General features: G+C 42.1%; 1 protein-coding gene across 2 annotated transcripts in view; it reads left to right on the forward strand.

Annotated features, from left to right (window-relative positions):
- Positions 1 to 19,225, forward strand: part of ncanb (neurocan b) — a 137,511-nt gene that overhangs the window by 95,946 nt on the left and 22,340 nt on the right. For both annotated transcript variants that reach the window (XM_034881613.1, XM_034881614.1), the window contains exon 11: positions 13,142 to 13,255. In XM_034881613.1, the coding sequence (XP_034737504.1) occupies positions 13,142 to 13,255 (114 nt within the window). The remainder of the gene's footprint in view (positions 1 to 13,141; positions 13,256 to 19,225) is intronic.

The raw sequence follows: 19,225 nt of genomic DNA on the forward strand, positions 1-19,225 counted from the left end.
TAGTGGAATATTGGTGTGCATGTAAACGTACTGAGTCAGGGAGAGAATTAAGGAGGGAAAGACTAGCAAACTAATGGCATAAGGGATCCTTTGTAAGCGGTGGATGTGTAGCTCCTTTAAGCTGCGGTGAGCTGTGTTAATGATCAAGTCCTGGGTATCTCGGGCAGATAAAGTTGTCAAGGAACAGGCCAAACCCTACGGGGCCCAGAGGGACGCTGCCGCTGCCACCACCAGGAGCCCCAAAGAGACACCTGTAAACCCTCCTGACTCAAAGGAAATTAGCCTGGTGAGACCCACAGGGGTAAAGGAGGATAAACTTGCCATTTAGAGATCTCCAGAGGGAGGGAGAGAAAATAGAAGGTGAAGAGACTCGGAAGTGACTAATGAAAAGAAGTATGGAAGGCAGTGAGGAAAGGAGGAAATTACTCTGGAGGAAAAGGAATGAACAGGAGAAAGTCACAAAAAAAGATGAGTACGTCTACAACTGCTGCTGATGATTCTCTGGCTCTATTCTTTATTTCCTGTTATTTCAAAGTCTTCCTCTCCTTCTGCATGGAGACAGAAATAGAGAGCGAGGCTTTGTGATACTGGTGGCACTGTGGCAGCTTGCTTGGCTTCTCCTGTCCCTGGCTTCTTTTTCCTGGCCATGGGCCCTCTCCCACACAAAATATAAACAGGCACTGAAGATGGAGCCAGTACATACACACACACACACAAACACACAAACACGCACACAAACACACACACACTCACACACAAACAGTGTCAGTGAGTGAAGTCAGACTGTCAGAACTTAGGGCTAGCAGAGCGATGTGAGATGTTGTGACACTTTACCTCATTACATTTTCCCAGGCTGTTATGAATGTTGCAGAAGCGCTGTCAACCAAAGTGAGGACCTGTCAGAAACACACTATTGGCACACACACGCGCCTCTGACGCATGCATACTGACATGTCAACTTTGCAACACGTGAATTAAGATAACTCTTTTTGCTGTTTTTGTATTCATGTCGCCTTGTGATTTTTGGAAACGACTACAAGGCTGGTTTAAGGTCTTCAGATCTCGTAAACCCAGACGATTTGGATCGTTGCCTGCACCCTGCTCTCAGCACAGTCGTCGGAGCATCTGGGGCTAGCTAGGGATAGCTGATCCCTGCTCATTCAAACATCTTAGTCAAGGAAAAGGGATGACACATTTGCTCTATCTTCACCTCAAACCAAAGGACTTTCTCTAGAAGCTGGATCCCCTGATAGGTTGATCAGCGTTGCACTGAGATCTCTGGAGAGCACCACAGAGCCTTGGGCTGTACCAGAGCTGCTGTGTAGTCTGTCTATTTCCTCTTCTCTCTGCTGATCCTGATCCCTTTGTAATCCATCCGCACCCAAACACAGGGACTCAGAACCCTACGGCATACTGCTAGCACAGACACACACACAAACACATCCACACAAGAATCACACTACTTTATTAACCATTCTCTGCTATTTGCAAAAACAGAACTATCACATTTAATTTAAAGAAAAGTTTTGTTAAAAGTGGAAATCCAGCTTTGTGAAATGGTATCATACTATGGGATTTCTTTTCTTTTTTTGGCCACTTTATAGAAACTGAATTCAAGACACGTACATGGATCAAGTATCTCTGAGATAAGGAAGAACATGGTGGGACCTTCTGCGAGGCCCAATACGCTGTATCTTTGTTGTGTATATAAGAACACTAGACGAGTGGTTTATGCACGCAGCTCACTTTATTTTCAGGAAACTGGAACTGACAATTTCAGACCAACACAGCTGCATACTAAACATGCAGTGAGGCATTACCAAACAAACACAGATTAATTCCTCCTGAACGGACAAAACATTTTCCCCTCTCTGGGGGGGTTCAAATGTGAAAGGTAGACACAAAGTCCTTCAGGAGATCAAGTGGTGCCCTTGCACACACTGGCTGTGGAGAACACACAGCTGAAGCAAACAGTGGTGTTGGGCGCTGGGGCCAGGGGCCGCGGCAATGGGGATGGGGCTGATTGAGTTATAGGGTCCTCCTGCTCCGCTCTGGGGGGCCTTATGTCCCCGCTGCTCTGAACGCAGCTGACGGGTGTCATCATCATCTTGGGGCGGCTGTGGCTCAGTGGTAGAGCGGTCACCTGCCAATCGGGAGGTTGGCAGTTCAATCGCTGGCCCTGCAGTCCAATGTCAAAGTGTCCTCAGAGCCGAACCCTGAATAGGTTTACGTGGATTAATTTTCCAAAAACACAAATATTTTTGTTGTACTGTACATTGCTGCAGCTCCTCTTTTCACCCTGTGTGATGAACTCTCTGTTTTAAATACAGCTACAGAGTGAGGCATCACACTGCTGTGTCTCACATGCGCAGTAGCTAGGTCAGCACAGCCACTAAGTCAGCACGTACCACACTAGCAACTAGGCGAGCATTATAACGTGTTTTACAAAGAGATGCTCGTTTGTCAAGGAAGTAAAGGCTGGACTACAACAGAGCTGTTTCGAGCAGTTGGTGAACAGTGTTTTCTGTTAGAGATGGTACTTCCCTTTGGGGTGGACTCTGGGCTTTTTTCCTTTGTAAATCTATAATGTAAACAAAAAGATATATAACACAATAAAGGAAAGGGAAAAAGTCAAAAGGCATAATATGAGCAATTTAAGGATGATTCTCTCTGTGTCAATTTAGCTGCATATTCCGCTGCACTTTCTGTTTGAAATGCAATGGCAACAGCCCTGGCAAGTTTCACAATCATGTGATTTGAGTAGCAACATCTCCCTGATTTTAGACTGTGTAGTGGGCTCAATCAGTTGATCACGTATTATCTTGTCTGGCAATGCGCCAAATTCACAATGGCTGGCTAAACCTTTCAGGTTGGAGACGTACTGACGGAAGAATTCACCTGAAAGTTGATGCCGTGCCTACACATAAACCGCCTCAATAAGGCGCTCTCTGGGGCAGCAAACTGATCTTTCAAAAGTTCCACTGTCCCTGCATAGTCTGTATTTGTCTCAGTGCCAGTTAACATCTCCAGTTCACATTGTCCCTCGACTCCCAAACAGTGCCTCACCAATGCAGTTTTCTGAGCTGCACTTATGTTGTCTAGTCCTGTGGCTAGAAGGTACATTTCAAAGGACTGATGCCAGCGATTCCACGTATTGTAGGTTCACCAAGTGCGAGGAAAGGGGGTGGAGGAGAAAGAGGAAATTCAGCCATCCATGTCGACAAATGTTGTGTATGTGAAGGACACTGGACAAGTGGTTTATGCATGCAACTCACTTTACTTCCAGGAAACCAGAACTGACTATTTCAGACCAACACAGCTGCATACTAAACAAGGGGCGAGCCATTACCAAACAAACACAGATTTATTCATCCTGAACGGACATAACAATCTTCTCTAAAGATATAATAATCCTTGAAGCCAAAAAAGAGGTTTGGTCTCCCAAATATATTCACTTATCCGGGATGCCTCTTATAAAACCCTCCCCATCTTACATGTTTTGTCTAGCGATCTCGAATGCTACAGCGAAGGTGATTCACTGGACTGGGATCAGATTTAGTCCACAATTGTCTGTTTCTAAAAACCCAGACCGTCAACAGATCCATTTCAATTATATCCACAGGACATAGACAGCGTCTCCAATCTGCACCCTTTGCTCAGATGGACTTATAGGCTCATACATGCATATGCATTGGGAAGGCAAGGACGTGAGGCTTTTTGGGGGTGAGGTCTGTGCTACTTTATCTAATGTACTGGATCGCTGTACCATGTTCTCCCGCTGTGCTACTCTTGAATGATACCTCCTCACTGAAGATGACATGTTGGAAAATACATATGCTCTTAAGATGCATCACTGCTGCTAAGAAGATGCTGGCTTTACGCTGGAAACCTCCCTATAAAATCACTAAGTCCCAATGGATTAACACATTCATAGACATAGTTGATATGGAGCTATCAGTGGCAAGAATACACAGTGCTGGAGATGATACCGGCAAACAATGGCAGATAAGATTAAGAAATTGCTGTAATAACTACCTGTTAGTGCATTGTTTTTGTTTTGTTACACCCCCCCCTGCTGCTACGGTTTGCAGACTTGTGGAGTACACAAACAGTAGTTGGTGCGGTTTGATGTCCGATCACGTTCTCACCACAAACAAAGCTCTCCAGAGATCGATTCAAAGCATACAGAAGTCTCTGTACGCTTGTTTAGGCACTTTTGTCGAGGGTGATTGCTCTGTTTTCACCTGTCCAAACGAGCCGCACCAAGGGGGGACAGTAACTCCAGTGTGATTCAACCAAACTAAACAAGGAAGTTACGAAAGCCTCTTACCCACTTTGGAGAGCTGAGGGAAACTGCAGAGTCAGGTGATAATCATATTTGGGTTTGGTGTAGTTTAGAAACTCTTTCTCTCCTGCACCTGTTCACTCACACAATTCTCACACAAACGGACGAATAAGTTCATTAAAACATTTGTAAAATAAGCATGTTCTGCTCATTAATGCTGCTGTACCCACCAGCATTATAGGTATTGACAAAACACAACATATTCCGTTAAGTGGGCATGCTGTTTAGACTAAAGGCGGTTCAATAGAAAGGTATCCATCTTTGTAGAAGGGCATTAAAATGTCAATGCCCCTCACTTGCTAAAGGAAGTCAATCATCCAGGGTCTCGCACAATGAAAAATGACAAACACAAAGAGCCTTTCAGCAAAAACCTTTGTGTGACAAACATTTCCATTTCAAAGCCTCCATTTTACACGATGTCATGTCAATTTATTTTTACATAACGTCTGCTGTGGTTCAGAGGCAACTAGGCGAATGTAGAAAGAGTGACCAGATCTGTCACTGCTGTAGGTTGATAAAGTGGCAGACTGCCACCATGTGTGTTTGCTAGAGTGTGTTTTTGTAAAGGTGTTACAGATAGAGCAATTGGGAGTTTGCTTGCATGCATGTGCGTTTTCTACTACGTAGCTGACATAAAGTATTCCCCTGCCCCATTAATGCTGTCCCTTCATGCCCTCCATACCACTCTGTCAGATGTGAATTCTCCAGGTGGCATTTACTGGTCCAAAGGTTCTCTGTGTAATTGATCAGACTGCTGTTTGATCTGTACGGCTAGCATTTACTCTACAGAGAAAAATGTGCTTTTCCGACTCTTTTGAGACAAACTGGTTGGCTTTCAAATGCCCTTGCCTGCCACCTACAGAAGTTTGGTGTGGATGGATCATATAGAGCGAATAATGGGATTTTCGTTGTTCTCAGTCCAATGTCAGCTTGTGTATCTGTACATGTGTACTTGCATGAGAAATCAACACAATGCCTTTCTTTCTCTCTATAGCCCTTCTTTTGATCATTGTTGCTGTTCTTTTTATCTTTTTGCTTAATGAAGCAGTATTTCTCAGGGTTATTCACCTAAGACATTTTCAGAAACAGGACTCTTTTCCCTCAAATAGTAAATGGCTTTAAAAATACATGCATAAAAAGTCCCTCTTAGTATTGAATTTCACTGCTCCCAGCACTCTTATAGTCATTAGGTTGACAGGCAACGGCTGCAATCTTGACCTTCGATGTGGGTGTTTGTAGTAGGCTTTGTTTGGCTTTTTAACTGGGCAGCCGGCATCTTCACTTTCTCTTAATACCGCTTTTAGAATAAACCTTTTAAGACTTGTGCAGAGAAAATTTGAGCTATTTTTATGTCAGATCCAACAAATGCCAAGTAAAAAAAATATCCCAAATGCTTCTTGCTTTGACATTCTTTTTACTTGATGTTGTGGGTGAATATTAATGAGTGTGTGGAGCAGTGAAAAGGACATTTGCAAAACAACTTACTGCTACGCAATCAAAAAGATGACCAAAAGAAGTCCATCAGGATTCATTTTATTTGTTCACAATTAAGATTACAGACATTTTAGACTGGCTGTCATCAGTGAACTAGAAAAGGCTTTCTTTGTGCAACTAAATACCTAAGTAACATTGTGTTTGTGGTATCCATATATTGACTTCTTACCCCGACATCCATGCATTATCTTAAACTGGTGATCCTTTTCAGGGGTCACATGGTGTGGAGCCGATCCCTTTGGGCAAGAGGTGGGATACACCCTGGATAGGTCACCAGACTCTTTCTGGGCATACACATAAGCTCCTTTCATACATGCAATGCAACCCTGAAAATATCTAGCATGTATGTTAGAACGCAAATACCTGAATCATATGGACTGGACGTGAGCCCTGCTAGCTCCCTAGTACAAAGTCGGGTTGAGGCTGTGTGTGAATACAACAAGTCCTTGTCCGGAGAATTCACAGCAAGTGAGTGGGCGTGTTGATGACATTTCTATCATGCGGCTTGCTCAAAATTGGAAGAAAAAAAAATCCATCTTGTACTTTTCACTGACAGGTCAAAGGATCTATCAGCTGATGCAACAGGATCGGCTATGGTAGTCCAGGGGCTGAATGTCGAGCTTCCCAAAAGAACATCAACTACCTGACTGTGTATATTATAAAGGTGTATGCTATTTTGATGGCGGTTCAGTGGATTGAACAGATTCAACCTCCGAAGTATTACTAGGTCCAATGCATCCCAGAGTCAGCCTGATTTGGTATATTCAATCCTGTCAGCATTAGTAGAGTACCAAGGAGGGGAAGTGAGGGGACTGTCTTATGGGTCCCAGCACATATTGGGATTCCAGTCAAGGAAAAGGTGGAAATGTTGGCAAAGGAAGCTGTTAAAACGAGACACATAGAGATAAACATAAATTAAAAAATATTGTTATGAAAATAGTACTGGGAGCCGGAAACAAAAGGGAGTAAGGGTGGGGTCAAATATTGATACAGCATTGTATCGCAATACCAGTGACAATACTGCAAAAAATTGCAATATATGGCAGAATATTGCAATATGTCGTATAAAATCGCAATAACATCGTATTGTGGCTTGAGTACGGCGGCGTCTCTTGATTCCCACCCCTAAAAAGGAGACACCTTTATTCTATTCAGAGAAGTACTTCAAGCAAGGGGGGGATAGGAGGGAACAGGTCAAGTTGACCAGCATGAGAATAAGACACTCAGAACTGCAAAACTATACCGATACTCTATATCTTGAGGAAGCATCTAACCAGGTTATTGGAGCAGTGCCAGCACCCAAAAACTCTTGGTTTTATCTATCTTAGGCTCAGACAAAATTTTACCACTTCTTATGCTACTCAAGGAGGAATTTGTAATGTAAGAAATGCCCCCTAAAAGCTTAAAATCCATTGAGTGGTGCTTCTATGTTGTCATTTGTCTCTAAAGTGGGCTTTTCATTAATCCACTGACCCTCAGGATTCTCTAATAGTTACTTAGAAAGTGTGATTTCAAAGTGAATATTTCTTTATCTTGAGATGAAGAAGCCTCTATTAGTATGGATCCTGCCTCATTATTTTAGAACAGGCTGTTGTCTCCACTACCTCATTGGTAAAATAGACTGTATGTAATGGGTAGTTTGTGATGGTATTAACTTATAGAGTTTGTCTATTTCAAAAATCTGTTCCCACAACCAGCAGAAAGTGGAACATTTGCTCTCATGCAGGTGTACAGTATAATCATGGAGTGCTTTTTATGGCAGAGTTACTAGACCACTAAAATAATATACCATGTTTTAATGTGTGCCAGTCCTCGGCTGAAATATTGATTCTTCTCTCCAAGCCTTTATTACCATCTGATTGGACTCTCTCTTTGTCTCGCTCTCTGCTGGACACTTCCTGGCTAAAGCCGTCAGGATTTATAGCCATGAAATTGCTCATTTATAAAAAGGAGAAAGCTGTTTTTTATGTGGCCTGAGCATTTACAAACGCTGTGGCCGGAGCATAAATTGAAGCATAAATCTCACTATGGCAAACTCAGAAACGTCCTGTCTGAAAGCGTCAGGGAGGACGTGACGGTGATGGAGCTGATCTCGGGCTGGGCATAGCTCTGGTCGAGTACACATGTAATAGAAATTTTATCTGATCTATTGAACTGACAATCCCAAAGGGAAAGGCTAACCCAGGGCCTTCTCTCACAGGATTTTTCTTTGCTTCCCATCTCATTCTGCCTCTCTCTCTTTCCTGTCCCTTTTCAATTATTCATTCCCTGGTTTCGACACATGCCTGCAGTAAGCCTCCAGATATTTTGTCAACCGACACCACCCCCCGGTGTGTCTGGCTGCTCTTTCACCATCCTACCCCAAATTCCTCTATCTCTATTTCCCCATCCTCCGTCCTCACACTCGGCAGCTTTCCTCAGAGACACCCAGAAAGGCGGGGATAAACAACAAGCGCGGGTTACATATTTATCCTGCAATCAAACATTCCCATCCACACTGTGTTTTTCAATCAGCAACGAACCACTTCTAATCCTCCTCAGCCATTAGGTCACGTCTTTTCACATGCATTTTGCTGCCTCTCCTGACAGATTCAAATGACTTAAAGAAAAGCTTGTAGCTGCACCCAGCAATTACCACGGTGGCTGGCACCTGTTTGTCCCTCTATCCATTTCTCTGCCAGAAGATAAGTGGAGCACTGCTCTCCTAGTCTCCCTGGAGACGACTAGTGCCCAGGCCTGATTTTGTTGTACTGGGGAGCGAGCCAGATAGTCATAGACACACATAAAATTGCACAAATGCAGTCACACACACACACACACACACACACAGCCACCTGCTTAAGTTGGATGGTTCTCTCATTAAGCCAGTTTGGCTGAGTGGACATTGAGTGGGCTCTGACTGGACCGGCCTGCTGTGCTCTGGCCCACAACTCTCCGTTTGACTAGAGGTGAGGTAGACAGCAACACACACTAAGGAACAATGTGTTGTCATGGCCATATGGTACACAGTGGTAATAATAACTTAGTTATTTAGATTCAGCATGACCATGTAAGTCCCCCCTCCTCTTAAAAATGTTTAGCTTGTTTTGACTTCACTTGGATGTGTGAGCGATGTCTGTGGAGAGTTTGAGTTTATCTGCTGAAGAGAGAAAGTTTCTCTTTTCTTTCAGGGTTCAGTTGAGATGTGTTTTTTACACAGCAACACATGCTCACACAGTTTGAGATGTTTACGTGTGAGCATGATAATGGTTTAAAAGCCAATCGTGGTCCAGTATGCAACTTAAACATGTGTGGTGTGGAAGCTTGAAACCTCCAGTGCACATACACTGAGAATGGACTTTTCTGTAATGTAGGTGTTGAGTCCAGTAGTAAATGAAATGAGTAATGTCTGCAGAGATACGTAATTTAATTTGAAACTTTGTTTGCCGAAAAATCTTATCACACTTTAAATATAATACTTAAAACATGTCTGGAATAAATCTTTAATTCTCAACCTTGGGGTGCCAGGGTAGCCAACCTGGTAGAGCACACGATGTGTGTAGGGTCACATGATGACATCTCCATGGTAACAGAACAAACTCCATCCACTAATGAAGATGCTGTTTAAAACAAGTCAAAACAAGCTTGTAGGTGGACCTTTGAGTTAAGATTGTTACTGATGTGTGTTTTAATTGTAGCCCAACCGATAATATTTAGAGGGAAATCCCACAAATCCAATCAATCAGCCTTTTTTTGTACATAAATGAAAATTCTTGAGTGTTGTCAAATTGTGCCCATCATGGCATTTAATAATTAGTGCTCCCTGGTCAACAAACTATGTAAAAAGACATCTTTTTAAAATGGAATGTTTGGTAGGTTGGCCAGAGTGGCTAGAATGGTGGTAGGCAGGCAGACTCAGACATTGTTTGTTTCCAGAGATAATTATTGATTTCCAGTGGTCTGCAGTACATTGATAATTAAATAATCAAACTTAAAGACAATTACACACTCAACTAGTAGCAGCGCTAACAACAGGCATGTGTTCCTAGCAGCTCAGCCTCACCTCCCTGTTTCCTCAGGAGCACAAATCCTACTCTTAAATAGGGTTGTCAATTCACACCCCACCTCTTCAGTCCATCCCATCCTAAAGCAGGTTGATCTACTCCATAACATTATTACCTAGCAATCTCTTAACCTATGGAACTTGGTTACCAGTTCCCTCCTGTCTTACTGGTCAGGGTTATTCATACCTTTTTTATATAATAAACAAAAACAACCTAAATAAACATTCCTATACACAAGAAACCCCTCTACTTGGTTTGGCCCGGTGATGTCATCCCTGACAACCCTTTTCCTATAAAAGAGGAAATACTTAGGCCGGCCCCTCCCCAAACAATTGTCCTGCATGGTGGAACTGAACAAAGGAACAATTGTAAGTATTAACACAGGGAAACCTTTAAACCATGTTTAAACCTGCAACCTAATAAAATGGAACTAAGCTAACGATAACTGTGTGTCTACTTACTATAACTAATGACCTGTATGGGACAAGTGGTGAGCAAACCCACTTTGTCACAGAATGCCTGGTAAGATCAAAAAATACTGCTCTTTGTCCTTTAACGTCAACATCACACCATATAACATTATTAACCCAGCGAGGTTTTTTCTTCACTGCCAAGCGGCCCCTTGTTTGATGGCTAATAACCGTCACAACTGGCAAAAGGCAATTTAGTGTTGAATTTTTTTTAAAGTTGGAGGACTTACAAGAGAAAGATTTACAACAACAAAAAGTAAAATCAAAGGATCAGAGGCTGAGATATCCCAAGTTTTTATAACTCTCTTATAATATGGGTCAAGATCCATTCTCATTGGATCTTACTCATTCCCATAATGCAATTCAACCGCATCTTTCATGAGACCCTAGGCTCGTTCGAGATGAGCTGGGTCTGCGCAGAATCCATCACCGGCGATCTGCGCCCGTTGCATGCTGGTTAGATTTGTGTCCGACTTGATCCCGACTTGCTCTGACGTCATGCACACGTGGGCAACGGAAATCTCACGAGAGCAAGGCGGGTCGCAGTTCTGAGATGCAGGTGGCGCATTTGCTCTCACCAACTGCAAGATCCAGGCGGACCCAGGCGGACGCAGAGCATGCTGGGAAACTCCGGCTTCTCAGCTGATTTAACACCTGATTGGTTTAAAACATGATGACATTTTATATAAACTTTTTATTGTTTTTGAATCGGAGGGATTTTAATAGCTATTTGTCTGATTTAAAGACTTATTCTGTACAGAACACATGTTGTGTGGCTGATAGTTATGTTTAGAAGTCAGAGAGACTAAATCACTGATCATCTCCAGTCTGTTGTCAATTGAAATCAGCAACAGATTGCATGTAGAACATTTTGAGAGTTACCCTCTCAATAACTTAACTCATAATTAAAACAACTGGAGACTGTGTACCAGCAGATATGTGGGTCTGATTATATTTTATCAAATCGGAATCGCACCATAGTGATTTTGTCACTTCCTGTCCAGCCTGAAGGCGGCTGGAAACTGTCCGACTTTACCGCAGCTTTTTGTCCCCGCCCCCGGCTGCTGCCAACTGCTCTCGTCCACTTTACAGGCGAGGCGCAGTTCATCTTGAACGAGCCTCCTATCAGTCTCTGTCTGAGATAACCCTGATGACGTCACTGTGACATCATCAGGGTTTTTATAGTTTGAAAATCTCTCTCCAGAGCCACTGAAGGCATTGTGATGTTCGTTTTTTCAGGCTGAGTAGTACTCTATGTAAACTTAGCTTCATGTTTAAGATCAGTGGAGTGCAATTTAAATGTCCTGTACATGACATTCAGATCATTAATATAGCAGGAGACAAATACTTGCTATATAATGGTGTAGTGGAGTAATAGCGTCCTGATCAGAGAATAAAATCACTCTCCCTCTGTGTATGCTTTAATCCAAACTCTGTTCTTTGTTTTGTCGGTCTGGCCACAGCAGCAATTATCTTTCCAGTGGCTGCACTATTGCCGTTATAAGCTTGCAGCTAGCAGTGCTACCCCAACCATTATTGCTCAACCACAACCAATTTTCTTAGTATTTCAATATTTAAAGTACTGCACTTTTCAAAGCTAAAAAGTAATCAAGGATTTGGATATGTGTGACTTTCTTCCTATATCTGGTGTGTTATTTCATTTCTCTATATTTTATTATTCCACCCCATGTAGATGGATATACGACAATATACTAAACCAACACAAATGCCATCTCATTCTCACTCCTCTGGCTTGGTCTCTACCTGCTTCATCAAATTCAGCCTTTAATATCAGCCAGCCGAAAGCGGGGGAACACACAATGAAGCTGTCATGCTGTTTTATCCAAACAGACTCTTCTGCCGCAAACGCTGTCTGCCTGCAAAGCCCCTGTAATCCAACCCTGAAACTTGCCAACTTCCCAAAGTCGTGGCATCACTTCACCTCTCCACTTGTTTTCATTACCTCTCCTTCATTCTCTGTTTTTGAGCATCTCTTTGTCCCAACAACTTTCCCCACTCTTCAGACTTTCTTCTGCCTCCCCCCTCTGCGTTCACTTCCACTTCCATGACCTCTTGCCCCAGGGACTCACGTGGTTGTTGTGATTGCAGTGGATTGTGGGGTACCAGCTGCAATTTTAATGATTTTGCCCCCAGGCCCAGATCAGCCAGAGAAATACAGTTACCACCTCTTCAACAGAATGAGAACTCTCACCCCAGCTACACCTCTGCTGTGTGTGTGTGTGTGTGTGTGTGTGTGTGTGCATTATGTACAAGTATTTAGACTTGTTTTTGACATTGCACATAGAGATGCTGCATAGCATATGTCAAAAATGTTGTTTTTATATTGATTTACACACAGTAAATAGCTACTAGCAAGACAGTTTTGTGCATCAACAGTGTTATTGTGAAAAATCGGAAGCTCATCCCTCTGAATGTCTTCCTCCCTCTAATCTCCACGTTTCTCTCTCCTTCTGCCTTACACCTAACTCAGGACTCTCCCTCGCTCCTGCAGATCTGCAGCACGTCTTGCAAACACATTGCAATTAGCATTATGCGCTACAGTGCATCCCAAACCACTCTCTGATGAAGTTCAATCAATTCACTTTAATTATAACTTTCCCAGAAACACCTCTAATCTCTCCCAAAAAGTTTGATCTCTCAGGGGTTTGTGCAGTAAAACGCTGTTGCAGGTAGCTTAAAAAGGAGATGTTTGGAAAGTGCTTTGTGTGTGTGTGTGTGTGTGTGTGTTTGCATCTAATCTGACTCTCTCTCCTTCTTTCTTTCTCTAGATATTGATGACTGCCAGTCCAATCCATGCCAGAATGGAGGAACCTGCATCGATGAGATCAACTCCTTTGTGTGTCTTTGTCTGCCCAGCTACGGAGGGGCTACTTGTGAGAAAGGTAACAATGTGGACAAAAACTCTGCTTTCACATTTCACCCAACAAAGGAGTGTGTGTTTTGTGGAAGCAGAGAGCGGAGGAGGAGGAAGAAAAGGATGGGGAGAAGTAGATGGATGGAGCATGGATAAAAAGACAGAGTAGTAGGAGGAGATGGCAAAAATGTATAAAGAATGAACACAAAGCAGTGAGGGCAGAGAATGTTGAGACAAAGAAGGCGGAGGTAGAAGAATGAAGATACAGAGGGGGAAGGGACGGGAAAGGTATATGAGGCACAGCGGAGTAAAATAATGCTAGAAGAGCAGGATGTGGGAAGAGGTGAAGGGAAAACAACTAGGTTGAGGAAGATGGAGTTGATGAGAATGTGGTAGTGGAGGTGGGAGGAAGAGGATTTTGGATATAGACAAAGAGGTGGATGATGGAGAGGGAAGCCCTTTGGAATAATCTATCAGGTTTATACAGGACATCTTGTCCAGCTGGTGTTCTCTCTCATTACTGGAATTCCCCTGTGAGAAGCGGCCCACAGAGGAGGCTGTTCCACAGACTGTACGTTACATTAAAACATGTCTGACATGTCTGTAGAAAACAAAGTTGAGGAAAACCAACAGCTGTTGTTTACATTAGGGTTGATAATTTGGGTTTTTGATAATTTAAATGAAAAGTAAAATACCTAGATTTCTTTTAAAGGAGTTGATTTGTTTAAAACTATTTGCACCTGGACTTTAATTTTTTTAAGTAAACAAGGGTTGTGACATTGGCATTTGGCAGAAATAAAGAGAAGTGCACATGAGCGTCCTATTGTTTGCCAAAATGTCTGATTAAATGGTTGAAGAGCATTGCGGAAAAAAGTATTTTTATTATTAAAAGACTTATTATATTTTTGTAATCAGATTTTTTTTTGTAGCTTTTTTTTTTTTCATAATAAAAATGAATACTGAGATCACTGATACAGGACATAAAAACACACTTATATACTAAGAATATGTGAATGCAGCAATAAAATGGACAATAAATAAATGTTTGGAGTTCTAACTAACTAGCAATGCATTGACTGAAAACTGCTAATCCATCATCTCTTAAAACACAAGATTTAAAATAGCACAAAAACACATGAGAATAAAATTAAAGACATAGGAGAGATAAAGAGAGCATGAGATTTTAGCAAAGGATACATTTTTAGGAGAATTGTGAGAGAACGGGAGAATTACTGGACTGCTCTGAATTGTATTTAACCAAGCCAGATTCTACTGGTGTAGCGTGACCTTTGATCTTAACTTTTAGTAGATTTTTAACTTTAAATGCCTGTCTTTTTTATATGTCTGGCTTCCAGTGTCTCCTCTCTGCTTTTTACTGCTTTGCTGTGGTCTGATGTGGCTGAGGGCAGAGCAATCGATAGAGAGAGGACAGAGCAAAGCCAGACAGAAGCAGGAGACCAAAGCAGGACATTTTTGAATGCTGTAGAAGCTGCAGTAGGTTTGACAGGCTCTAACAGAGCTTCCAAATTATTCTTTTCATTGATGCCTCTTTAAGATGCATGTCTCTACTAAGGTGCAAATCATACATAAACAAAACAATTTGTGTTTTTAAAGCCACAGAGGTTACACAGTATATAGTGTGTTTGTGGTGCTGTGTTGGACTGTGTTTCAGGCAGCTTTAAACTTCACCTTAAATGTGCAAATCATTAAAGTGTTGATTGATCGATTATCACAAGGTTTGATTTTACCAACCTTCAGTATTGCATGTACATTCTAAAAAGTGTGTTTTTCCCTCCGCTCCTTCCCAAACACACACCGATCCCCAGAGTGTGCCTCTCATTTGACACGCAGCGCGTACTTTTCCTCTCCTGCTGCGCTGCTGCCTTAATGCCTGATTGGGAACAGCAGGTCTGATTGTGTAGATCTAAAGTCTCTGTCTGTCTGTTGCTTTTATCCCTCATTGCTCCGACTTCACCAAAAAAGCAGGATTCAGCTGTGAAAAGTGCAATTCGCAACAGGCGTAGCGCTGCCATTTTGTCGTGAGCTCAGTTTGATATCCAGAGGGGGGGCCTGAACGCTGAAAATGAACACATTCGTTCCGCCGTGGCTTCCATCCATTTAAATGTCATCCAATTGGTCCCTGTCTCACTAAAGTGGTCCGGTTCTCTCCGTCTCATTTGCTGTGTCTTCTTGAATGTGAGTGTGTGTTTGTGCATGTTCAGGTGTATGCTTTGACTCATAAGCTAACAGCCCTGCGTGCTGGGTAGATCCAGTCCGCTGCTGGCTCCCTGTGTCCTGTTACCATGGTGATCCCATCTGAGAGTCAATCATTGTAATTTGACAGAGCTGAAGTCCTTCAGCAAATGTGCTGAGATATACAAGGAAATGGCTTGTTATTCTACAAATTTTACAATTATACTTACATTACACAAGTTTTTGTTTTTGTTGCTATAGTTGGCACCCAATAGGCTTAAACCGGGTGTAAACAAGTTATAAACTTATAAACCTTTAAGTTTTGCTAATTCAGCTGGGTTTAGTTCCTGTGTTGATACAGCAGTTAGAGAGCTTAGGGACCGTCTACAATCTCAGTAAAGAGATAAAACTAAAATGTACGTAGGCTATCAATTTAATGATTAAATAAGGTAGTGTCTTCAAACTTACCTTAATTATAACTTGTACCCTGCTAGTTTTTTGTTGTAGTTTGTAGACGGTCCCTAAGCCCCGTTTCAACACTGGATCTAAACCCATCTGAATTAGCACAACTTTTTTATGCATTTCATACACATTTACAGCAGATTCACTGTGTTCCCTTGGAAGGAATCACTTCACCTGGGTAGGCACTTTAAATGACATTTTGAACATGTTAAGAGGCTAAAAACATGTTTAAAACTTGCCCTGTTTAAGCCTGTTGCGTGCTAACTCTAGCAGGAGGATAACATGGTGTAGGCCGCACCGATTGGTTTCATTTTCCTCTCTACTGACAGACCTCCACACTTACAGACAAAAGAGCTACATGTTGGAATTGAGCGGAATTCTCCTTTACGTTTTCAGCATTTTTCATATTATTTAATAATCGTCACTGTAGTTGTAGCTGTGTGAAACAACCAAATCCCTCCTCCTGCAGTTATTTTTTCATCAGTTGAGTATCAGTAATGAATGTTGAAAAGAAAAGGCTGATGGGATTAGATTAAAGGAGACATCAGCCAGTTGTTTCACTCTCTTCTTATCCCAGCACTAAGACTGAGTGCGTCCTGCTGTTTTTTTGGTCCGCTGCCTAATCAGTGAAGGCAGGAAGCGAGTCTCTCTAAGCCTGACTGACTGAAGTGAAAAGTGGCAGAGAAAGCATTAGCTGGTTTCTTCTCATCAGCTCCTTTCCCCCAGTCTTTTTATTCATCGTTCACTCCGCGATTGGCTTCCTTCATTCGTTCTAGGGAGAAAAACTACATAATGTGCAATGTGCAAGAGTGTGGATGCGTTACTTTGCTATTCCACTACTGTACACACCGCCGTCTCATGTTGCCTTTCTCTCCCTATCGCTCTGCTGTCACTCCCTGCACTACTTGCATCTTTTTGTGCCTCTCATCTCTGCTGCACCGCAGGAGGTTTCGTCACTCAGTGTGAGTGTTTGTGTGTGTGTCTCGCTATGCGAGTGTGTCTGTACAGCCTGCATCTGCTGTTTGGCAGTGAATGTGTGCATGTGGAAGTTTGTGTGATGCTTTAACATTTGTTAGAGCTGCAAAGTCAGAGATCTTTCCGCTAACAGACCTTCACACAGCAACAGATTCACATACGTTTTTTTACTTGTGAGGACCCTCATTGACGTAATTCATTCTCTAGCCATCACAACTATACACGTCTTACCCAAAAAGTCTTAACTCTATCAGAAGCCTTATGACGATGTGAGGAACCTCCACAAAATGTCCTCACCTTCCCAAAAGGTCCTCACTGGTCAGGGTCTAAAACTCACTTTTGTCTTGTCTACAAAAATAGAAGCACAAAAGCACAAACAAAAACACTTAATTTCCCATTTGCTCTGTGTCTTTTCTACTTTTGTGGCTTACTGATACATTACTGTGTGCCACATACACACACACAACCACACACAAACAATACTCGGTCTACCTACCCTTGAACCCTTCAGTTTTTCAAAAGATTTTTTCCCTCTGTTAATTCAACCAGCAGCTTAGATGGTATTCAAACACTTCCGACTCCAAGCAGTAACCCGCAGTGCTGTAAAATAACTTGTAGTTACAAAACAACAAGCCTAACAAAACAATACTCCTCTCTCTCTTCCTCTGTTTCCTAACAGAACTAATAATCTACAAATTGGAAACAGAGAGCTTGCGTTTTAAGGATTGTGTAGCTAATTATTCCCTAGGTATTTGGCTACTGCGTGGTTATATGTGAGGAATGTGTTTCACAGGCAAAGCCAGCACTTCATCTTCAGCTCCAAAGCCTCTGTTCCTTGCCCTGCTTCCACGCGTCAAATCAGTAACATTTTCTTTTTTATTTGGCTTTTGGGAAAAAAATTGCTACATGCCCCGGTAGCTGTGAAAAATCCACATGCAGTTGCTCCATCACTCCATCTCTGTGCCCTTTTTATTCTGACCTCATGTTCTGCCTTTTTCTCTTACATGTTTTCTTACAGTGAAAGTAATTCAACTGTAATGTAGAGTCACTAGGGGTAAAGTATGATTGAATTGAATCTTGTTGAATGAATATCCTCTGGTTTTAACAGCTCATCCCAAGGATTTACTTCCACAATTCACAGTTTAGGTCCAATAGCAATGTGCAGTACTTATGCATGATGTGAAGTGTATCTTTAATGTAGGAGGAGAATTCTGACAGGAGAATGGAGTTAGCATCCCCTCACAGACCTGCAATCAACCCCTTTTTTACTAACCATAACCACAACATTTAATCAACCTTACCTTAGTGTTTTATGTTGCCTAACCCTAACCATGTCTCAAACATAGTTTATTTGCTGTATCCACGATTTTTGTCTACCTTAAAGGAAAAAAGTGCTAATTTTACAAATCCAAAGTTTTTAAGGAAGACTTCCGGTAGCAACCCGTAATGGAGTAGACCGAAGTCCCGTGGTTCCTGAATATTTTTTTCAAATACTGACTCTACTCTGGCTTTAATCATGATTTGAATACATACCTTGAAACTATTTTAACTACTGAACGAGGATGAAAGATATGCAGCCGTATTATGAATACAAGTGAGCATTTAAGAGCAACAGAAAGCAGTGCGATAACAGCAGGAAGTCACAAAATGGCGAAGGAGATCCCATTCACTCCACATACACTAAGGTGTGAGCTACAGCTGTCCCGCCAAGCTTCCATGGAAGATTTTAAGGCTGAAATTGCCAACCTCCGTCATGAGGAGGACAGAGAAAATATGTGTAAATGTGGGGGGGAAAACGATACAGCATAGCATCACAATATTTTCCGTGGTAATACTGTATCAATACACTGATGCCAAGTATCGATCTTTTACTAAGTAAATTACACATGACTATTTAACTTTTTGGTGCTAGAATGGTAAAATCAATTGCCTTTTTTCAGTCTACTAGGTGGTGCAGTTGAGGTTTTGTTTCTGGTGAAGTCAGCAGGAGAAATTCAATTTTTTAGATAAAAAAGACGTGTACAAAGTTTTGAGGTCATAATTTGAAGTTGGCAAAAAATTAAATTGCAATATAAGAGTAAATTGCAAGACTATCGCAATATTTTTAAAATTGCAATACTATTGTGTTGTGACATAAGTGTTGTGATAATATTATATCGTGGGGCCTCTGGTGAACCCCAATTCCCCTAAGTAAAAAGCCCTTTGTGGCTCTAAATTCAAGTCTGATAATTGTCCTCAAGGGATGTCACTTAAGTTAGCGTCAGTTGGGGCTCAATATCTCAAGTTTAAAAAAGGAAAGAATCTGGAGGCGTGGAGTTGGAAAGAAGCGAGCTCACCAGACCGCTGCGGTCCGCTCCTCATCTCGGAT

Source organism: Etheostoma cragini, chromosome 9, assembly GCF_013103735.1.
Source record: "Etheostoma cragini isolate CJK2018 chromosome 9, CSU_Ecrag_1.0, whole genome shotgun sequence".
Classification (NCBI taxonomy): domain Eukaryota; kingdom Metazoa; phylum Chordata; class Actinopteri; order Perciformes; family Percidae; genus Etheostoma; species Etheostoma cragini.